Here is a 24667-nt window from a genome sequence, read left to right on the forward strand (position 1 = left end):
GTCCAATCTGTTCCACAGAGAACCCCACATAGTCCAGTCTGCTTCAGAGGACCCCACACAGTACAATCTGCTCCACAGTGGCCCCCCCCACACAATACAGTTTTCTCCACAGTGACCCTTTACAGTATAATCTGTTCCACAGATGGGTGCCCAAAGAGAGGGGTCTGAGTGCCACCTCTTGCACCTGTGCCATAGGTTTGCCATCAAGGCCCTATAGTGTAAAAGGTAAAACAGAGAAGTACAATGTGCAAACAACCATCATCATAAGAACAAAAGCATTAGTTTGAGAAGTTTATTAAGTCATAGTGCCATTTCAGAGACCGTATACATTAAAAAAAATGTAAATAGAAAATTATAGTACACATACCACAACATTAAGTTTATTATATCCCATTCCATATTACAGTCAGTTGCATGATTCCATTCAAAATGTGTCCAAATTAGATGTAAATAAAAATACTGGAATATTTGTTAAATTACATGATTACATAAAAACTAAGCTAGCCAATAACAGACTTGATAATGGATTGCGTCACCTATAGTTCCATAGCATTAGGAAGTGCTCAAAATAACATTCTGCAGATGTATGTTGTGCTGTACAAGAGAAATGTGTCAACGGCTAGGAAAATAAGAAAATATACAAAAGCTTATTACATACTTATAAATATACTACAAACCCAAGCAATATATATCAAACACTGAAAGAAAATGGTAGTTTTTCAGCTGATGATATTCACATAAGCCAACTCTCACTCCAAGGAATTGTTCTTTTTATTTGCTGACTGCTCACTTTTCAAGGTTGGATCCCATCCTGAATATTTAGAAGAACTCTCCAACATCTGCTCTCTTGTCACGCAATTTGCTTCTAGCCTTTGTACGAGCTTTGAATGCAGCAGAGTTGTTCATGTGCTAAAATCAAAAAAAGTCAAAAATGAAAGCCAATTTGTACAACACCCTTAACACTATTTCATGCATGGGATCCACACATCTCCACTAACTTTATGCTGGCTGCTTACTAAAGTGGTATTTTCTGCAGAAAGATCAGATGCCCATAGACTCTAATTTGAGGAAATTTCAGAAGTTTTATCATTGAAATGCAGAAAACTGAGGTCAGAATTTATTTTTAATTGACAAACCTTTACCAGTCAGATGTTTCACTTATTGAAGAACTCTGCTGTAGAAATATAGTGTGGCTCCTATAAAAATAGGATCTGTGCAGATCTTGTATAGCTACATGCAGTGGGGGGAAAAACCTGTGACATGCTCAAGTGTAGATGTGTACGTGAGACCCTCCATGAACAGTCAGTTCTGCACAGGTGTAATTTGAGCCCAATAATGCACAATGCTTGATAAAGTTGGTGCACCAAATCTAAAAAGCACACACTCTTAGCACAAGTTGTACTTTAAGTTGGCAAGATTCTGGAGTACATGTTTTGATTAACTCATTAGAGTGGGGCGATTAGAGCCTGAAGTATTAAAAAAAATAATAAGTGTGCTTTTTACCTCTATTACAGATTTATTATTTTAATCACACCCCTTTTAATGGACATCCCCAAGAGCGGATTATTATGGGTTGTAAACGGGGGCCCTCAGTATAATCCAACCTCACTTGTGTCTTTGCATTACATGACTGCTGAGGCCCAGTCACAGGCGTCAGTGGTCCTTGATGTCAGTCAGAAGTTCTGAGAAGAACAGGGAGCTGCACTGGAGGCTGGGAGAAGGGAGAAACCCTTTTTTTAAACATTTTGATAACCTTGGGCCTCAACTTAGAGACCCCAGAGTATAACAGTTTAGGAGTTCTGTCCAAACGAAACTGCAAGTAGAAACTCGTGAATATTTTAGTAACCAAAGCGACCCTAAGCCATGTTAGTTTGTATTTTTTTTGAAAGAGGGCTTGAACCTGGAATTTCTTGATTCCCTGTACACTGCAGTACATTAGCTCACTATTTGTATAGGGAAAGGGTTCCAGGCCTTGAACTCCCAAGTGCCATGGCAATCCTTTGGAACCTTGAGTTTTTTTCCCCATAGGGGGATGCAAAGTGGTAAAAAGATGCTCTCTGCCTCAACTACCTAGATGCCATGATCGCGGCATATGAAGGACCAATCTGCTGGAGTCTGAGAATTTTCCATCTAGCAGTTAGTCCTAGCTGAATAATACACCTGGAAGCCACATACAAGCACAGCTGACATTTGACTTACCCTTTCATCACGGGAAACCTTCATTCGTTCAATAGTAGCTGCATCCAGGAGTAACGGGGGACCAAGCTCAAAAATACTACGTAGAAATCCGTTTGTCTATGGAAATGAAAGTACATTAGGAATAGATCAGAGAGGCAATATAAAAGTAATTAAATGGGTTTTCTTGCGACTTACATATTGACGATCTATCCACAGGTCATCAAAGTGTGACTAATTGGGCTCTGACACCCAAGACTCCATCAAAAAGCTAGTTGGGTTCAAGTGAGCGCTGTAGTCTCAGTGCCAAACAATGCATAGGGGGATGTATGAGGTATGGCAGCTCCTCCCTATTCATTTGAATAGGACTGAGCATAAGGAAGAGGCCACATTGCTGTTGAGCAATGCAGCATCTTCAGACTGCTGATCGGCAGATTATTGGACCCCAAACACCAACTGATAACCTGTTCATGAATATGTAAGGGGAAAACCCCGTTAGGCCAAGGTCACATTGCAGGACAGCGATTTTGTTGTTTTTTTTCCAGCCAAAGCCAAAATTGACTTCAAAAGGAATCAGAAATATAAGGAAGCACTTGTACTTCTCCCCTCTGATAAAACCAGTCCTGGCTTTGGCTCAAGCTGCAACATAATGTGCCACAAAAAAAAAAAAAAAAAAAAAAAAAAAAAAAGTACAATCTGGTTTTTAATGTACTAAAGTAAGAAAAACTGTCTTTAAATAGCTCTCTCAAAGGTATACACTTGCCCTAATGTTTGGCATTGTACAATTACATTGGGCCGAGCATATAGCTAGTAATTAGTGCCATCATTGTATGGCGCTGTTGTGTTGCAGGCAAAGAGCTGTGCCTACTATTAACTTCCAGGTCCATGGAGTAGCACTTTTTTTTTCAAAGTTAGAAAATTAAAAAGAAAAAAAAAAATTTTTTTAGATATATTGCAAGCAAATACAGTAAAAACAGTGTCTGTGTCCAAGTCCTATCCAAAAAGCAATATTTGTAGTGAACGTGAAAAAAAAAAAAAAAATACTGCAATGCGCAAAATTAACATCACCTCACTTCAATGTTGAAAAAAAAATTGCACCAAAAAAATTTAAAAGCTTGCTCTGCAAAAAAAAAAAAAAAAGCCCACACAGCACTGTCAAAAAAAAAAACTGTAGCAAAGTTATATAGACATCAGAATACTTTGCCTGTGGGCAAATTATTATTAATTTTTTTTTTTTTTTTTAAATTGTATTTAATAAAAGCAGTAAAACTAATCAATATGGTAAAATAACTGGCCAAACAAAGTTGCCAAGCTAATCAAAACACATGAACCAGAAAAATGTACAGTACAAGTCAATAAGACCTCAAATAAGACCTCATGTGTCCATGTCAACAAAAATTCAAAAGTTATGAATTTTGGAACGATAAACTCACCATAAGATGAAACTGCATCCCAGAACCAAACAATTCCTTGAACACCCCATAGGTCAGCCTCTTCACCCAGCAGTCAATATGCATGCGTTCTCTCCCAAACCGAATCACCTCTGATGGGAAATCTCCTTCCTATGTAGAATTAGATAAATGTTGACAAGAGAATAGAGATTGCGTTCCCCTCAGGTTTAGCATATGACTGTTATGTACCTCTACAGCTCTAAGGACATCTCGAAAAACTGAACGTTGTTTCCGCCGGTCTACTTTGGCTCTGTGCTTATTACAGTCAGTGGCCAAAGCTTTTAGAGTTTCAGTTAAAGGTTCAAGATCTTCATAATAAAAGTCCTAAAGTAAAGGGCAGACGTTAGAATGCTGTATAAATTGCAATCTAATTTACAACTTCTCAGTTATCAACATTAATGGGAGCTGAGCTGCAGTACCACCATTGAGCCACTATACAAAGGCAGAGTCAACTGCTTCCCGTCCTGTATTGTGTATATTAGGAGTGTCAGAAGCAGCTAAATACAGCTAATCTATGTGGGGCGACTATCTGCCTCCCCACTGATTAGATATTTACCATGAAATGTCAATCCTAAGTGCTGGACAATCCCTTTAATATACAGATTTTTTTTGTTTTTTGTTAAAGATCGATGTCTATGTAAATGGTTGGCCATCAATATGCAAATGTGTTCACTTTTTGCATCCATTAAACTGATGTAAAAACTGATCTGAATGAAGCCCAAGTTAGATATTGCCGTTTCAGTGTATAAACTGCAAAATGAGAAGGGGTCTTCTTATTAATGCCATTCTAAAGCAGATCACTACATGATGTTCTATGCCCAGCCTTGTTCACATGTAGCCAAAACTCATATAGAACAAAACCTATTAGTGCTCTTAAGAAAACCATTCACCAAACTGTTAAGGACGACAAATACATTTAACCCCTTAAGGACCAGGCCATTTTTTGGTTTCGCATTTTCGTTTTTCCCTCCTCACATTTCAAGAGCCATAACTTTTTCATTTTTCAGTTCACAGAGTCACATGATAGCTTATTGTTTGCGGGACAAATTGTACTTTGTAATGGCACCATTCAATATGCTGTGCAATGTACTGGGAAGCTGGAAAGAAATTCAGAATGAGGTGCAATTGGAGAAAAAATGCATTTGCGCCATTTTCTTATGGGTTTAATTTTTACAGCATTCACTGTTTGGTACAAATGACATGTTACCTGTGTTCTACGTGTCAGTACAAACGCGGTGATACCAAATTTATATAGTATTTGAAATTTTTTGATACTTTTAAAAAAATGATAAACTTTGCAAAATAGAAAAAAAAAATTTGTGTCATCATGTTCTAACACCTGTAACTTTTTCATATTTCCATGTATGGAGCTGGTTGTGGTGTCTTTTTATGCGGGACAAGATGACGTTTCTATTGATACCATTTGGGGAAAGATCCGATGGTTTGATCACTTTTTATTCAATTTTTTATAGGAGGCAAAGTGTTGAAAAAAACGCTTTTTGGCTGTTTTTATTTTTTTTGCCGCTACGCCGTTCGCAGTACGGGATAAATGTTTTAATATTCTAATAGTTCAGGCATTTTGGAGCGCAGGGATACCGAATATGTTTATGTTTAATGTTCTTTAATTACTTTTATAGCTGATCTAGGGAAAGGGGGGTGATTTGAACTTTTATATTTTTTTTATTTTTTTAATACTTTTAAAAACTTTTTTTTTTCTTCTGTTACATTTATGATCAGACCCCTTAGGTACCTTGAAACCTAGGGAGTCTGATCGCTCATACTATTCACTGCAATACTACAGTATTGCAGTGAATAGGAAAATCGCAGCACTTCTATTAGACGATGCCTCTGGCATCGTCTAATAGATCTAGTGCAGAGACAAGCCTGGAAGCCTTCAATAGGCTTCCGGCTGTCATAGCAACCGATCACCGCCCTCTTGTGACGTTCAGGAGGGCGGCGATCGGCAAAACATGGCGGCGCCCATGCCGCCGGCGCCGTTTACACACTGCGGTCACGTTTGACCGCAGTGTGTAAAGGGTTAACAGCAGCGATCGGCTCGGGCACCGACCGCTGCTGTTAGTGGCAGGTCCTGGCTGTATTATACAGCTGGCATCTGCCGTGTATGGAGCGAGCTCAGCGTGTGAGCTCGCTCCATACATCCCCATGCGACCCATGACGTACAGTTACGTCAAGGGTCGCTAAGGGGTTAAGTCAGTTTGAATATGAAAACAAGAATCATTGCCTGGAAAACTTCAAGTTTTGACAGAACTGTTCCAACTGTTAGGGGGTTTTTTGCTGAAAAATAAAGCCTTCGTTTACATCCCATCAGTGTTTTGCCAGAAAAAAAATTCAGCATGGTGTGTTTTTATTTCCTGCAGAAAAACCTGAAGAAAAACAGCCATCAGTAAGTCGATGAGGGATCCTTGAAAACTGGCACCACCGATACAAACCAGTGAATTAGGTCACCGTTGTGTGGATGAACCCAACTCTTCTAATTGATCAAAAAAAAAAAAGTGTATCTAGTAAAAATGGACCAGTCAAAACCTGAAGCTTTTCGGAAGAAAGTAGATGGCCAAATTCTCAAAGCTAAAACTGACAGTTTGCCATCTTAAGTCAAGAAACATGTACAGGATATGAATAAATATGTAGACCACCACCACAAGTAGGTCCATTTTTATCACTCCCTACCGATGCCCAATTACTAATCGCAGACATGAGCTTACAATAGAGAACACTTCTGTACTTACAGCATCTGCTTCTCGTGCTAGTTCAAACAAGAGGGCCAGTGTCTCCCCAGCTGCAATTCTCATGTTCACATCATCACAGGACAGCAGGCGTGGAAGCTTATGCAGATGTCTATTTAAAAAAAAAAAAAAAAAAAAAAACTATTCAGTTAGTGTGTGCATGGTCATGTAGTATACATTGATACACAGGTTCACACACTAGTGGCAAAAGTGTCAGTTTAGATGGGAGAAAAATCCCTCAGAGCAGTTTTTAGGACTCTGCCTCTTGTCCTTAGTGAGCCATTAATGTAGGTTAGCGTGCCATGGAACTATGCTGGTATTCTAGCATTAAGAAAAATATGTTTAATTATGCACACTCAAAAAATGATCAATCCCTGCCCCACTTCGCAGTCTGTGGGGCAGAAGAGCAGTCTCATTTACATTGTGCTTTATTGTCTATGGACAAGCAATAAGCCAGTGATACCACATTGAACAATATTTGGTTTTTGAACTGATATTTTATTTTCAAACTATGAAAAACACAATTTAGCCAAAAAGATAATAGAACAGTCTGGGAAGATCTGCAAAATTGCATTGATATTACCATAGTAATCATTTGTGACCTTCAAATTGCCAGTAGTACCTCTACCAACACCAATGATGGTATAACAGAAAGGCAAGGAGCCTAAGGGTGGGTTTCACACCTGCGCTTGGTCTCCGCTTTTGGGTTTCCGTCTTCTGCCAAGAGAAACTGGACAGGAGACGAAAACCCGGCAGTCAGTTTGCAAACCCATTCACTTGAATGGGTTTGCAAAGTGACCGCCTGTGAGAGTCTTCTGCCTTTCCACAGCAAAACAGTTTTTTTGTTTGTTTTTTTGTAACCAGACACAAAGTCCTGCATGTCCTACTGTGTCCAGTTTAAAAAAAACAAAAAAAAAGCAAACAAAAAAACCCCAAAACAAAACAAAAAACAGTTTTGCTGCGTAGAAGTACAAAACGCTCACGGGCAGTCACTTTGCAAACCCATTCAAGTGAATGGGTTTGCAAACTGACTGCCGGGTTTCCGTCTCCTGTCCAGTTTATTTTGGCAGAAGACTGAAACCTGAAAGCAGAGACCAGGCGCAGGTGTGAACCCGCCCTAACCCACACAGCAGTGGATGTCATTGGCACATTTACTTACATGTCAATTTTTTTCTTCACTTCACTGCTATGACAAATGGTCAGCAGGAGAGCCCATGACTGCAGAGCCTGAATGTGAAGTGCTGAAGCATTATCTGATCCACCCTCTGAGTGATACTGCTTGGTAAAGACATTTTCCATACACTCCATTGTCATGTACAAATCCTAGAAAATGCAACAGAAAACACAACTCTTCAATATAAAAGTTAGTAGAAACAGGATATGAATAGTTACAGACAAATGTAAATGCATCTTACCTCAATGTCATCCGTAGCAATAAAGCAGCAGAGTCCCAAATAGCTCGCACACTAAAAAAAACAAACAAGCAAATGGTGTTATAACAATTTGCCAGCAAAACAGAAGATTTTTATCTAGCACTTTACCCTCATTACCTTCACCCTCACAAGGTTATCTGTATGGAATTATTCGATCGGTTTGTACAAAGCACTGCTCAAGAAACCAAACACCAGAAGAGAACACACCCTTATGCAATTATTTTCTTGTTGCACATAGCCTCGCTTTTACAATAGATTTTTATCACCTATCTATTCTCCAACAGATAATGGGTACTTATTCTATGTTTGCTTGCTAGGGAGGGAGTGACCTGTGCCCTTCATCTATTAAGGGTGGTGTAATCCTAAATTAACTTCTGGAAAGGCACCTTCCTTCATTGTAATTCAGCCTGTGATAGAGTACTGCTAAGAAGTGATCGCTACATAGTTTGTCTACTGTGAGGCTCAGCAGTTCATAGAAAAATGCAAGACTTCGGCCTCGTTCACACGGGGCACGGGACCACATATTTTGGTCCCGATTCTGATGCGTCAAAATGCGCCTGCGGCTTCCTGCTCCAGAGTAGGCCCAAATGAATGGGCCTAGTCCGGAGGGTGCTGTCGCGAGGCGGCCGCCGTGGCTGAGTCAGCGGCGGAATCCGCCTGAAGAAAGGGCAGCTCACTTTTTTTCCATGAGCCGAATCATACCTCTAGCAGTCTACATAGACCTCTATTGTGAGGGGGCGGATTCTGAGGTGGATCCAGCATCAGAATCCACCCCCTCTTGCCCCGTGTGAATGTTCCCTTCAGAATTTTTAATTTTGAAGATACTTTCCTGATGCAACATTCATTTTAAGGCTTTCACTGCCACTAAACAATTTTTCCTTGTAAATATCCTGTATAACCATATTTTAAACAACTGACTACATTATAAGCTGGTATTTATCCTGAAAAGACTGTACAAATCACACCACCACTATCTTTGCTTCATTTTCAATTCTGTTATACAGTACAGACATAATATACACAATGCACTGAGCAATCTGCTCCTGACTCTGCCCACTGTATAGTTCCAGCACCAGCTGCTCCCTGGATAAGCTGATTGGCTGAGGTGCTGGGTGAGTAACTGAGTATTGCTTGGACTGAATACAACAATCTACTACTCAGGCCTGGTTCACATCCGCGTTCGGTATTCTGTTTGGGGAATCTGCTTGGAGACCCCCAAATGGACTACTGAACGCATTGACAATCGGTGAGCTTATGAAAGCACACAGACCCCATAGACAATAATGGGGTCCATATGTTTTCTGCATGATGTCTGCACGAATCATGCGGAGAGAAAAGTACTTTCCTCTCTGCACAACTCTTGTGGACACCACTTGGAAAAAACAGACCACATTACAGTCTATGGGGTCCTTGTGCTTTCATTGCTCACCGCTTGTCAATGAGTTCGTTATTCCATTCCCAAGCGGATTCCCCGAACGGAATACTGAACGCAGATGTGAACCAGGTCTTAGCTGTATTAACTGGATATAAAGCTTATTTACAGAGAGATGAGCAAACAGTGGACAGTGCCATTATGTGTCTCCGGGATAACCATACATTTACCCCATTTATTAGGCTTCATTTAGCTGAGGACAATACTTACAGCCTGACGGGCTGGCATGCTTGCACTCCTGTCAGAAATGATGATTTTTAAGACCGGGGCTAAGGTTTTGAAGACTTCTTCACTTTCCACTCCAGAGCCAAGCTGACAACACAGGAGGCAGGCCAGAGCTGCAGCCACACGCTGCTCTTCACCTTTACCTAGATCAACATTTGCAATGATTTACAGACTGTAAAAAGCCACCTCTTGAGAATTTATTCTCGACAAGCTGAAACTAGATTACTTACCCTTTTTCAAGCAACGTTCAATACTATCTGTGAGTGTTATCCTCCTTTCTAGGATGAAATCGTAAAGGATCTTAGACGACAACCCAGCCTTCAGTCCCTCAAGGGCAGCTTGCCTAGTCTTTGCACTGTAGAGACAAAAGAAAACTTATAAATACAAACATAATATAAAGATTTCTAGTAAATGCATAGTGAAAACCGAAGACTTAAAAAAGGAGTCTCATGGCAGATACCCCTATCCATATTATATATTTGGGCATCTAGGCTTCACAGAACAGGGGTTCTCTTACTGCTACAGTATTTGGGTGACCTGACATTTGGTAAGCCTGGAGACAGCATTACCAAAGGAAGGAGATCGCCCATGGGTTGCGTAACTGGACCTGAGGCAGTCTGCAATATTTGCTTCACTGGCTTCTTTTAAAATAAGGCTTTTTTTAATCAAGTGTTTGTAGGTCATCTGTGGATACATTTTCTATATAAAAATTGAGCACCGTGTAACAGTTTAAAAATAGATTCGCTTCATGTAACAATGCTGACTGCACTATACTGGATCTATAGGAAATGGTACAGTCAGCAAGTCTTTATTGTGGACAACTGCTCACAAAAGAACAGTTCCTTTGGATGGTGGTGAAACTTTGCACCTGACTGCAGTTCCATGGTCACAGGTACTTGCTATGTGACCACAGTGTCACATTGACCAACAAAACTATTTCTCAGTTAAGCCACATGCAAACATCTGCAATTTTATCCCCAATTGTGGCTAAAAGCACATGTCTGTGCATTTCAATGGGCCCATACATACATCTGTAGTTTTTGAAGCTGTGATCAAGCTACATTTATAAGCCGCAAATGCTGGAGCAGGTCTTGTAGAATGGATTGTCAGTGAAGACTGTGGATGACACCTGGATACCAATCCAGGCGTCCCGTGCGGGAATATTTTTCATTTTGTGCAATTTCTTGGCTTCTTTAAAGAGGTGTATATAATTCAAACAATAGGGGTTTTTTTTTCCTACAAACCGTACCATGTCAGTTTATAGGTAGGGTGCAGTTTTGCAATTTATCCCTACTGACGTCAATAGAGCTGAGCTATCAGACAAGCCATGGACAGACATGGTGCTGTTCCAAAATCTTGTGCAGCTTCTTAATGCCAAATAGCAGTGCTTCAATTACAGTCTACATTGCACACCTACCTCTTGTCCATTGTAAGTTCTAGAAGTCCCTTCAATTTGAATTCAAAATCTTCTTGAGCGGCTTCTTCATCCACCTCCGCTCCTGCCAGAAGAGAATGCACTTATACATTATAGTGATACAGAGAGCACAGCAAAGAAGGAGCACACAAATACCTACCATCCTCAGCAAAGCTGGCAGCATCGCTGAAGCTACTGCAGTGACTCATGGTTTCTATTGAGGAATCATCATCACTAAAAGGCTGGATGGTTTTCTGACGGCCACCTGAAGAAAAAAAAACGACAACTTGACATGACAAACCATCACCATATTAAAAATAAGCCAAAACCATTCTGTTTAAGCATACGTTTAGACACCATCACACAAGAAGACGGAGCAAATTATTGCTCATTTAAGTGAGCCAGAAGATCACAGCGTCCGCATCTTTAAAACAGAAAAAAATCAGTTTGCAAGCAGCCCCATAGAAGTGAATGGAGTACAGGTCACACTGGCACTTTAATCACAGGGAGAATGCAGAGGGAATTTCGGTTCGCCATTCGCCGATGAACCCGTGGATAAAATTCTGATAGGACAAACCCTTTAACGTTGGATTCACACAGCGTTTTGAACTTTCAATGGGGTTGTCTCACGAAGTAAAGTCTGCAGAACCTTTTTCTCCCTCAACACTGAATCTGAGGGCATCCAAGCTGAATGTGGGCAGAGCTTCCATTCACTTTAATGGAAGCAGCAGAGATAACAGTGGTGGACTCCCACTTACCAGTTCTGGCTGAGCTAAGGTTGAAGTGAGCAAAACAAAGGTCCTGCAGACGTTACTTCATGGAACAACCCCTTTAATGTCAAAAGCTGCGAGCAGATATTACTTTAAAGTCTATGGCAAAATATTGTGTACTTAAATACAGGGTCTGACTGGCCCTCCAGAGTATTGGTGAATCCCTTGGGGGACTTACTGACTATTTTTTTAAACAAACAGTGGAGGTCTAGTAACAGCCGTATCAACTTCCCTATCCCTCCTTCAGGGAGTTCCCGTGCATCACCACGACGTGATGTACAATGCACAGGGCCCATTGAAGGCTAAAGAGAAGGCTGCAAGCCCCTCCAAATACTGTATGGGATCCGGTGATGAGGCCACTATATTGTGTGGGGGCAGTGATGGGGTTCATAGCCTGTGTGGGGGAAGTGGGACATTAACGTGTGTGTGTGTCAATAGGGGAATATTTTATTTATTTTTTTAAACAACAACCAGAAGCAAAAAGCTCTGCCCACTGTATAGCAGCCAGAATATAGTGTGTACAGGACAGGCACCGGAAGCAGCTCCATAAAGCTGTTGGGGCCAAGCGTCAGACCCCCATAAACATGGATATACATATCTGGTTTTTCTGTCCGCTTGAGAAGTCGGACATCTTCACTTGCGGACAGGGAAGGAAGGGCACGGAGTGCAAAAGAACGCACACGATGCCCATTTAAATAAATGACAGGTGTCACGGACACAGCTAGTGTCCGCTCCTAATGTCTGTGACAGATTTTGAGCGGACACTACCTGTCGGACACCGACGGTAGAGTGAACGCCCCCTAACAAGCAAACATGGAACACAAAATGACATCAGGAAAACAAGTAACGGATAATATAATAGATGAATCAAATATATGAATAATAAATATAATGATATACACAAATCCAGTTGAAACAATACACCATGAAAATAAAGAGCAAAGTTCCCCATTAGAATAGCCCTAACAGTGATAGATAGAGACACGTGTTTATATAAAGTCATCGGACCAGATTTCAGCTATAAATACATAAAGTTGAATAGATAAATACTTAACATATAAGTTAGAAGATTTGCAACAAAATTTATATATAAACAAAGCTGAAGGTCCATACATTAAATAGTCTTACATGTGCCCACAAGAGGAGACAAAGCTAGTCACATAACAGGCATCAGTCATATACCGGTAGACATGAGGAAGCCTAAATACGGGCAAAACGCGTTGAGGCGGCTCCAGGGACCCTGGGTTGAGACCTATCTATCTTGGCTATTATACACCATGTCTACAGGTATATGACTGATGCCTGTTATGTGACTATCTTTGTCTCCTCTTGTGGGCACATGTGAGACTAATGTATGGACCTTCAGCTTTGTTTATATATAAGTTTTGTTGCAAATCTAACATGTCAATTTTATATATTTATAGCTGAAATCTGGTCCGACGACTTTATATAAACGTGTCCCTATCTGTCATTGTTAGGGCTATTCTAATGGGAAACTTTGCTCTTTATTTTCATGGTGTATTGTTATTTCAACTGGATTTGTGTATATGATTATATTTATTATTCATATAATTGATTCATCTATTATATTATCTATTGCACATTATCCGTTACTTACCTGGATTTCCTGATGTCATTTTGTGTTCCATGTTTGCTTGTTAGCCGTTCTGCTGAATCAACTTTGCTTAGGATAGGCCAACAATATTACATCTACAATTGTCTAACAGACAGGACCTCAGCAGATCAGCTTTCAGGACAATGCAGCTCCACCTCAAAAACATCTCCAGAATATGCCCTTGCTTTACCAGAAATACATTAAGGACACTTATTGTCTCTCCGATTCACTCTCCCCTTGACTACTGTAACTCCTTACTAATCAGTCTCCCCCTCACTAAATTCTCCCCTCTACAATCTATTCTGAATGCAGCGGTCAGGCTCATCTATCAGGCTAAACGCTACAGCGATGCCTCTGGTCTGTGCCAGTTGCTACAATGGCTGCCTATTCATTACAGAATACAATATAAACTTATCACCCTCATCCACAAGGATCTCCATAATGCTGCAACTTCCTACATTTCCTCCTCATCTATCTACTGCCCAACCTGTGCTCTCTGTTCACTCAATGACCTAACACTTACATCCTCTATTATCAGAACCTCCCACATCCGTATACAAGACTTCTCCTGGTGAGCAGAATGACACATTATCTGTAGCCACACTGTCTCAGGACAGCTGATCTGCAGGGGCTCTGGGGGTGGGCCCTAGATATCCTGGTCCAAAAGTCTACAGACAATTATAGAAACAGTAAAAATGTTCAAGATCCTTGTAGAAACACCACAGTTGTAGGTGCAGGTGTAAAATCCTGGTATGTGGGGGGTGTAGAGGTACATCAAATCTGCTACTCTAATCTTTGAAAGCTTATCCTAGGAGATCAGGGTGGTTTTGCACCTGAAGTTCTACTTGAAACACTTGATACAATAAACCCATGTTGAGAAAATAAAGTCTGTAAGTGAATGGGGTCTACTAAAGAAACTGCATTCTATGTAAGTTACCTCCTACAACTAGAAAAAAAATAAAGATAAATGGAAAATCCTTCATTGTAGAATTAAACGTACAGCCAAGTACTATATACTGCTGTCCAGTAGCGACAAATCTGTGTTCGTTCCCTTCACTAATTCTAGCAAAAAAGAGCAGGTGAAATATTTTCTGAAGCCAAGACAAACAAGTCTGGATTACAGAACAGGCTCAAATGACAGAGCTGTTTACTGGAATTGATAAACCTTTTACACAGTACATTAGCCAAAATTCTGAGCGGAAAAATAAATATCCACAGATGTGAAAGTCTCAAGTCTTGTTATAGCTTAAGCAGTCATTGGAACGTGGACTTGTTTACCTATGTAGCATTGAACAAGATATCTTAATTCTGAACCCAGAGAAAACATCAACTTTCTCTACAGAACAGACAACTTTAAAAGTTATTTTCTAGATTAAGAACATTAGTGGCCTATCCTTGAGATAGTTCAATAAGATTGGTGGGGAATGAACTCCTAGTCCCCTGCCAATTATGTAAAGGGTCCACAGAGCTCATCCTGTCCACCTAGTAGTGACTGTGCAGGCAATTGCAGCTTTGTCTCCATCTGAATACTGAAACACTCTGCAAAGCTGCTGAGGATATATAGAGGCTACGCGAGTAGGCCATGAAGACTCAGAACCCAGAAAAGCACTGCTAAAATAAATTAATCGGAAATTTTTATGATTGCCATGTACAAGACCAAAATGTTCTAGTCTCAAGAGTTAGCATGTAGACCAAGGATTTCAACTGGTGAGTGGGTCAAACTAATATACTTTACTAAAGAAAAGTGCCTGCATCTTCAGATTTCTCCTTTCTTTACTTTAATTCATTCTGGTTCCTGGGTGGGCTGTGAGGACAGATAGGAGCCTGTCTACAGCACTAAATGAGTCAGTTCTGACAGGAGAAAGCAGACAGTAATTCCTGATAACCCATCTGTGTTGTGAACAAGAACTGTCTCTCGATTGTTTATGTCTGTTTGCAGAGCTCTCCTTTGCTTCTCTCCCCTCCTCTCTCCATATAGTTCAAGGTACCAATAAATAAAAGGCAAATAAGTGACTATATATGCTTTTCTTATATAAAGTATATTGCAAAGCTTATGGTCCTGATCTACAGATTTAGGAAATAAATGTTTAGTTACACATGGACCTAACCAGGACAATACATACCCTCTACTGAACGCCAACATAGCAGCATTCATAATACAAAGACCTTAATACACAATATTATTGTATTCAAGAATGTCAGTGGTATAGATAGGAATATGTAATCATCAATGGTATGATCTTTCTTGCCTTTGGTATCCAGTAAAAGCCATACAAATACCATGCAACTCTTTATCAGTGATACCTATGGAAGTTACAACTGTGCTTGGAATGTACGGCTATTGCATTAAATACAATAACCGCCACCACTTATTCTAAGTACAAGAATGCCATCCAAAAGGTAGACAAGGACTACTGCAGCAAAGACTCCTATATAAGTCAAAGCTAGTTGGAGACAGCAAAAAGGCCAGAGGATACCTGAGTGATGGGGGAGTTATGGGTGGGATTGTCATCGCATTTTGATATACAGATGTAGCAAAGTTTAACATGACATAACATATTAAGTCATCGTTTCTTAAACTGTGTCCCATGACCCCCTAGGGGATCATGAGCCAAGTTTTCACCAAACTGCCAGCAATACTTATTGCCAGTATTTTTCAGTTCTACAAAAAGGACCTTTGATGATGCCAGTCATGTGAGTAGTCACATTCAGGAGTGGAGCTTGTACAATGGCTCAGGCTATAAAAACTGTCTGGGGCTACCTGCAGGGGAAGAAGATTTAGGGAGCAAAGCTAACTGTGTGGAAGGAAATGTGGATGTAGGTGAGCTTAGTGTATGAAAATAGAATAGAATTTTGAATATGTTAGGGGCACAGAGCTGTGCGTGCAGGAAGGAAAACCTGTGGGCACCAATGTTATGTGTGGAGAGGGGAAACATGGAGGTAATACACCTAGATGTCGGTGTGGTGAACAAACAGAGCTATGTTTGTAATAGGTGTATAAAAAAAAACAGGCAGAAAAGAAGCAGTAAGTAGCTGAAAAGCATAACAGAGGATGATCAGAACTGACTTTCACATGGGACTAATTTGTTTCATACAAAGTCTTGCCCAAAAGGGGGCCTCATTTAAGCTGAAGATGGCTACATGTTTATATACAAGGCCAAACAGTATTTGTTAGAGATTGGATTAAATAGGAACAAAACATTAATTGTGTTTTAACTGCAGTTTATGTATTAATGCAATGATGGGACATTGATGGATGTAAGGAACATAATAGGAGCACTGGGCTAATACTAAGATACCTACAATGTCTTTTCAAGGCACAACATTTAATGCAGCTGAATTTTATGGACTCCTGCCATTTTGCATCAAACAGGAATTGACCCAGATTCTAAACATCCTAAGTATGGTGTGGGTGACACTCGCCTGCTACATATGGCATTGGACTGGAAATATTTTGGGAGTGACGGTCTGCAGATTATAGGAAGAGTGTTAGCTGTAAAGGTCCCAGCAGAAGCTCGTCTGCTTATTAAATATGCTAGGCATTGGGAATGTGGAGAATATAACTACCTTGGGAATTCATAGGATGCTATATCAGGAGAGAAAACCAGTGGTAGCAAAGTCTATTCAGGCTCATCCACCAATAATTGGAGTATTTTTTTGAGACTGAATGTGGTGATTGACTTGGATGCCTTCCTAAGGCAAAAAACACCAAGCTAAATTGGGGGTCATTTGGGTGAGATGGCTGGTTGCTCCATATATACTCAGTCCAGCCATGGTGAGTCTTAGAAAGTATTTTTATATTCTATTCACAGGAACACAACAGATTTATTTTATTATGTTGTATTTGCTTATATAATTCATGAAAATGTAACCATTATTACTAGAGATGAGCGAGTACTGTTCGGATCAGCCGATCCGAACGGCATGCTCCATAGAAATGAATGGATGCACCTGGTACTTCCGCTTTGATGGCGGCCGGCCGCTTAACCCCCCACGTGCCAGCTACATCCGTTCATTTCTATGCGAGCATGCTGTTCGAATCGGCTGATCCGAACAGTACTCGCTCATCTCTAATTATTACTAAAGAGTACCTGATCAGAATCTGGAAGCACACTGTACCTGGTGTTTCATCTGTGGGGTTCACTTCAGACATCAATCAGGGCCCTATTAAACACTAGCCCTAGAAGGTGTACATCTAAGACGGACCATTCTTAGGAGAGGGCAACAATAGGAAAAACAGCACTGCCAGAAAGCCCCATAAGAGTAAGTTCACACTGAGTATTTTGGTCAGGATTTTGAGACCGCCTCACTATTCAGCCTGAAGACACTCCCTCCTCCCTACTAGGCCCATTCATTGGGCCTAATCTGGAGCGAAGAGTGTGACTGGATGCCTCTGGTCCAAAAAACCCCGTCTGAACTTACCCTAAGGGTACATTCACACTGAGTAACGCCGGGCGTGTATGAGAGCCGTACACGCCGGCGTTACAGCAGGGCTGCCGAACACTTCCCATTCACTTCAATGGGAGCGCTCGTAAACGCCGCTGTTACGAGCGCTCCCATTGAAGTGAATGGGAAGTGTTCGGCAGTCTGCTGTAATGCCGGCGTGTACGGCTCTCATACACGCCCGGCGTTACTCAGTGTGAATGTACCCTAACACTGCTACTGCTAAATAGCGACTGCCTATCTTCCGTTAGTCAATGTGATATGCTTTACAAGATTAGTGATACATGGAAGAATCAACAGACCCAGCTTGAGGGGACCCAACAGGGATAAGATGCACCTGAATTAAGAGACCCCAGTTTCTTAAAAATGCAGGTGTACTCCCCCCATATGCTATCACTGAAATTTATGCCAGTCAGGAACTCACAGCACCAAGTGTTCTTAGGGAGCGTTCACACTACCGTCTGTGTCCGACATGTAGAGTCCGCTCAAAATCTGTCACGGACACTAGGAGCGGACACTAGATGTGTCCGTGACACCTGTCATTCACTTGAATGGGCATCGGGTGCGTTCTTTTGCACTCCGTGCCCGTCCTTCCCTGTCCGCAAGAGAAGATGTCCGACTTCTCAAGCGGACAGAGGAACCCTGCATGCAGGGTTTTTCTGTCCGCTTGAGAAGTCGGACATCTTCTCTTGCGGACAGGGAAGGACGGGCACGGAGTGCAAAATAACGCACCCGATGCCCATTCAAGTGAATGACAGGTGTCACGGACACATCTAGTGTCCGCTCCTAGTGTCCGTGACAGATTTTGAGCGGACACTAGGAGTGGACACTACATGTCGGACACCGACGGTAGTGTGAACGCCCCCTAACAAATCTACCAGTCTGAAGAGTGGCAAGAGGGTACAGAAAGAACAAAGTGACATCTTTGGCGCAAGAAAGGGCTATGAGCCAAAGGTTTAACACATTTACACTGGGTTAGTATATTTACTAGCAGATTGGGCTTTTGTAGCTTTCTAAAAAAAAAAAAAAAAAGTCATACTTCGGCTGGCCATACTTACCCATCTCCCATCAACTGTACCTTTGCTTTTGGAAGTCGTGCTCTGCACGTGACTGCTCAGAGTTTGCAGGGAAGGAACCAGTAAGGTCACTCATGGCGCACGCTGGACCAGATAACTGTGGCAGACACTGCTGTGCTAGGGGATAGGTGAATGATTTTTTTTTGTTGAGTTTCACCTTACCTAGTCTAAGTTTTGAAGTTCCCAGACATCTCCTTTAAGGCTCCTCTAATTCACAAGTAAAGCTCGTAATTGACTACATTGAAAGTAAATTTGCAATAACTGCATCTAATTATACAATATCAATATTAAGTATATTTAAGATAACTAATTTTATATTGAGGCCAGAGTCAATCTCTTTCCAGCTCAGCCCAAAAGAAAAAAAAAAAGAAAAAAAACTGACCCTTGACTCCACAGCCCTGCTTGTTTGGTCAATAGTCTCCATGTCTCCCAAACATATCATACACAAGCATATTGTGTCGAGCATGTATGTGTTCTGAATCAGAAGATGGAAGCAAGTTGCCGTCAGATCGTTTTCTGCAGTTTATTTCCCCCAAAATTCAACATGAAATTTCTAAAGTTTGAGTACATGTAACCAGCTTAGATAGTAACACTCTAACCCACTTTGTATATTACTTTACAATTAACAGATAGCAAAATGTTATATTTCACTAAGATCAGAACCTACTATCATTGGACTCTGCATAGAAGAGAAGAGTAATACAACAAGAGCCCGAAAATTAGGAGTCACTTTCCAGTAAGATTACATTAGACACTTAATATAGACACCCTTCATTAAGCAGGCCATTACAAAGCTGACTTACCACGATTGCCTCACTTCTTGACAACCAGACGGCTCTTCCAGCTGTTACCTAACCCATCTGATATGTTCACCACTAGCAGCTTTATGCCAAGAACTTGCAAGTCACCCATCAGCTGCTTGCCTTGAACACCTTATCTCATAGCATGAGTTAGCATACAGACTAGTAGATCAGCACAATTATAGTGTAGCTTCACCTCTGGTGAACTTTATATCAGCAAAGCACAGAAGTGAAAATTCCCTTCACACGATAGCAAATAAGTGTTTCGTTGCAGTCCATTGGTTTCAGTACTTGGACATCCAAGGTCCACGAAAACAGTGGTCCCATCTGCCCATGTGAATGGAACAGCATGGTGAATCCACAGCCATTGTAGAATTTACTTGTATGGGACTGAAGTCCTGAGGTAGTAGAGGCCATGATGGCAGCCATCCCTGTGGTCAGGCCTCCGCAAATCACAAACTTATTATATTACCCACAAGATCCGGTATAGTCTATATGCTCTATCCACATGTTAAAGGACACTACTAGTGACGGCCCATAAAGCTTTGTTTGTGTAATGGCTGCAACCTCTATTACAAAATTGTCTGAACACTGTATAAGCAATGCCGCCCCTCCTACTCTTGTGTCATCCCCTCTACCTCATAGATTGTAAGCTCTTGTGAGCAGGGCCCTCAGTCCCATTGTGTGAAATTACGTTCTTTGTTTTGTATCTGTCTGTATCTGAACCCTACAAATTGTACAGCGCTGCGGAATATGTTGGCGCTATATAAATAAAATTTATCATTATATTAAGTCTGGGTTTACAGGGCACTTTTTTACTGAAGAACTGAACGTGGTTTTACCTTTCATGTCCTTGGGCACATGTGGTTTTATATACCGCTAGAAAGCCAACAGTGCGCCAAATTCAGCACAGTGTCGGCTTTCCAGTTGTGTGCCCCAGGGCTATAGATAAAAGTGCCATTAATTTTGGCACCAGTATCTCTCCACTGAAGGGCGTTCCTCAGTCTTGCATCATCACTGGGCTGTGAGAAACGCCCCTCCTGACTACTAGTCCATAGACTTGTACTGGGGGGCATCCCTCACAGCTCAGCGTCACTGCTGTGCGAAAGCAACGCCCTTCTGACAGTACAGGGCTATGGAAGAATACTCTCGGAGGGTGACGTCAGTGCCAAAATGAACGTTAATATCAGCACCGGGGCACACAACGGGAAAGCCCACAGTGTGTTGAACTCCGTGCACTGTCTGCTTTCTAGTGGTCTATAAAACCGCTTATGCATGAGGACATGAAAGGTCCTCTTTAAAAGCTTGTTTGCATACAGTTAAACGCTATAAACATATGCTACTCAATACTGCAATTAAAAACCCTGTGATGTCTAACCTGAGCCTACACTGTCACTTGTCCAATTGACTGCACACAAAGGTATTCTTCCCTATAATAAGCTAGGCAGGTCCTATGGATGCAGAAGCCATCTCATGCCAACTACACCTAACAGATCAACAACACAGGTATAGCTTTACAGCTATGAATTCACAGTTCTAAAGCATTCAGAGCTGAAGTGTTTACATACTGCTTGCTGAGGACGCCAAGTGGTTTGCATTACTGTTTTAGCACCATGTATTTCAGCAGATACAAGGGGCACCTTCAAACTGTTTCAGAAGGTTTACATGCCAAACACATATGCATGGGAAATCTGATGCAGATTGTCCTTTGCTTTACCTACACAATGAATTCTTGCTCAGACTTGAGCAGAGGCCTTCAAGACTCCCCTCTAGAAATTTTAAGTTTAACTCCCATTTTATTTTATTAGCTATTGTGTTGGGGATGATAATGAACATTTCGGTAATATACTTTATTAACTTATCAAACTTCCTTTTAATAGAAAATAGGCTTTAAAGTTAGCAAAGCTATAACTAAACATTACCAGGGAGAGACTGTCCTTATACATGTTCTCAATGCAGCATGAAGAACAATGGTATTACAAAAACTAGCTAGATCAGAATCTGTGAATTCACTAGTTGAAAACACAGCCAGGAATGGTATTTTACATGCAGCATGAGCTTATGATATCAGACCCATTTGCTAGATGATTATAAAACCAGAGATACAGCCATTTGAAGTAACCAAGACCCTTTGTACTGTATATAGACTTTCCCTAGTGACAATTTAGAGGGTTTAGTGTAGTTACTCTTTTCTACAAACTACAGAAACACAGATTTCATATTACTCTATGTTCACACCTGCACTTGGGTTTCCATTTTTTTTGGGTATGCTTGGGGACCCGAAAAAGCAAACCAAATACACTTAAATAATGGTTATCAACGGACCTCAGACTAATGTGGTCTGCCAGGTTTCTGTGCGAAAAATGCAGATTTCGCTTCACATTTTTCAAAGCAGTATGGGGAATGGAATCCCCGAGCAGAGATGTGAACCTAATATAAGCAAATTTTGTACACTGAACCACAGTAGGTTTAGCGGATCCCAAAACTGTAGACCGAAAGGCCCATGTGTGAATTTAAATAACCCATGCACAACTATATTATTTTGAGAACTGTAAAGTCACAACTTTCTTAGCAGATTAGGCCATGTTCACACTAGCGTTGTGGCATCCATTATAAAGGGAGTCTGGTGTCATATGAAAGAGGATCAGCTTTCATATGATACTAAAAAGGCAGTTCTACCTGCATAAGGTCTAAAGATATTGCATAGCCTGGAATCAGAAGTTGTCCAGTTTAAGAACAATATTGAGACAAATGTTATTGTTTGTAAAATAAAAAAAAGTTACATAATCTTCCAACTACTTGCTGTCATTCATTCTGCTTACTTCAGTAGCTAAAAACAGTCCATGATTATATGATATGATCCATGGTCATGTGATGGACACAGGTGCACAGCTCAATACCAGGCAGATGTCTCATTACTGTGCTGTGACTATAACAAGCGGCACCTGTGTACTCATCACATGACCATGGCCTGTATATCACATGACCATGGGCCACCTATCCTGTGACCATGGGCCATCCACCATGGGACCATTTTCATCCACTTGGAGTAAGCTGAATGAATGACAGGGATCTAGAAAACTAAAGAAAGTACGGTACTATTCCGTTATCGGGCCAGCAGCAGCGCATTTCAGCACCAGCTTTCGGGACAGCAGTTCAGTTCAGCAGCGGGAATTACAATGACATCCGAGGACTGCTGGCCCGATGCTTGTGCCCAGTAGCCAGTACATCAATGACCCCCCCTCCATCTCCTCCTCCTTCCAGTGCTGCCCCCCAGCTCTCCTTACATCTACCCCGTACCCTCTCCCCGCCACATGACTAAGCCGATGCTGGCCCGATGATAGAGGCCGTGCTTGTGTGTAGTAGGCAGTACATCGATCGATGCCCTCATCCTCCTCTTCCTTCCAGTGCTGCCCCCCAGCTCTTCTTACATCTGCCCCGTACCCTCTCCCTGTAATAGGCCTCACCGTAAATCTTGAGCAATGAATGCTACTAGATAGCCGCCGGACGCTGCAGAAAGTTTGTCCCTCCGGCTCGCTGTAGCTCACCGTTCCTATAGTCGGCGTGTTTCTTGTCAGGGCCTGGATTGAGCCCCGGTGTCTTTCCTTTCGGTCTCGGTACTAGCGCTGAGGTGAGGCCTAGTCGTGTGGCGGGGAGAGGGTACGGGGAAGATGTAAGGAGAGCTGGGGGGCAGCACTGGCAGGAGGAGAAGGATGGGGGAGGGGGGGTCATCGATGTACTGGTTACTGGGCACAAGCATCGGGCCAGCAGTCCTCGGATGTCATTGTAATTCCCGGGGAAGATGTAAGGAGAGCTGGGGGGCAGCACTGGCAGGAGGAGAAGGATGGGGGAGGGGGGTCATCGATGTACTGGTTACTGGGCACAAGCATCGGGCCAGCAGTCCTCGGATGTCATTGTAATTCCCGGGGAAGATGTAAGGAGAGCTGGGGGGCAGCACTGGCAGGAGGAGAAGGATGGGGGAGGGGGGTCATCGATGTACTGGTTACTGGGCACAAGCATCGGGCCAGCAGTCCTCGGATGTCATTGTAATTCCCGCTGCTGAACTGCTGTCCCGAACTGCGCTGCTGCTGGCCCGATAACGGAATAGTACCGAAAGTACATTGGAATTGGAATATTGTATAACTTTATTGTACACTTTACAATGAGTTTCACATCACATGTCTTTGGGTAAGGACGTCACTGTTACAGCAAGCGAGACTGGCAATGAACTGTCACATGGAATAGGTGGGGCAAGAATGCTTTTTCCATTCCAGTATGCCAGTAGCTTAGCCAGTCTCAGGCAGTAAACAGATGAGAGACTGGTTTACGTCACACATGACAGTATACTGAGGCAGGTCAGCTACCAGTATTAGTAATGTCCCCACACTAGTAGCACGTACTAGGCAGCAGCCTCCTACTAAGCCTCGGCCACCATATACAGAGCCCACTGCCTGAGCAATACATAGGCGGCTAGGAGCCAAATTCTTGCGCATGTCCAGTGCTCTGACGTCATTATCCCGTCCAGGCTCTGCTCGGAACACGCCATGGCCGAACTCCCATGGCGCACAGTCTCATCCCATTTAGCCGTGTCGGACAGCACCCATAAACGTAGTAAATGCCGACTTTCTATGCGCGGGGTAACGTGGGAATTGTAGTCCACGCCCAATGACGTCTCTACGTAACAGAGCCATGAGCCCTGATTTACGAACTACAACATCCGGCATGCTCCGAGCACTTCACCTCAAACGCTAGGCCTCCCAAATCCCCCGGCTTACCCGCGGACCGGTTGCTCCTCTTCTTCGATTTCGGCATGGCTGTGGCGCTTGTTCCCAAACCTCGTCCCCGCTTTAGCTCACCGCGTCTAGCGTTACTTCTGCTTCCTCGGTGTGAGCTGTGTAGTTCAGTAAAAATCAGCCGATGGAAGAGCACTTTTTACTAAAACGTCTCTCAGGAATAAGGTTTGAATCTTCTATCGGCAGATGTGAGAAATGTTTGAAAGAAGAATTGAATGAAACTCCGGTGAATGCCTGTGAATGAAGACGATACATTTTACCTCTGAACACCTCGGGATAAAGCGCTGCGCGGTGCG

General features: G+C 42.0%; 1 protein-coding gene across 1 annotated transcript; it reads right to left on the reverse strand.

Annotated features, from left to right (window-relative positions):
• Nucleotides 1-278: 278 nt before the first annotated feature.
• On the reverse strand, nt 279-24667 carry IFRD1 (interferon related developmental regulator 1). The gene is made up of 12 exons (XM_075274272.1): nt 24354-24667; nt 11035-11139; nt 10878-10959; nt 9691-9815; nt 9446-9603; nt 7786-7836; nt 7530-7693; nt 6374-6482; nt 3816-3950; nt 3609-3737; nt 2200-2295; nt 279-909 (listed from the first exon to the last, which is right to left on the reverse strand). The coding sequence occupies exons 1-12, from the start codon at nt 24388-24390 to the stop codon at nt 820-822; spliced, it is 1281 nt and encodes a 426-aa protein (XP_075130373.1). The 5' UTR covers nt 24391-24667; the 3' UTR covers nt 279-819.

Source organism: Leptodactylus fuscus, chromosome 5 (assembly GCF_031893055.1).
Source record: "Leptodactylus fuscus isolate aLepFus1 chromosome 5, aLepFus1.hap2, whole genome shotgun sequence".
In the NCBI taxonomy this organism is placed as follows: Eukaryota; Metazoa; Chordata; class Amphibia; order Anura; family Leptodactylidae; genus Leptodactylus; species Leptodactylus fuscus.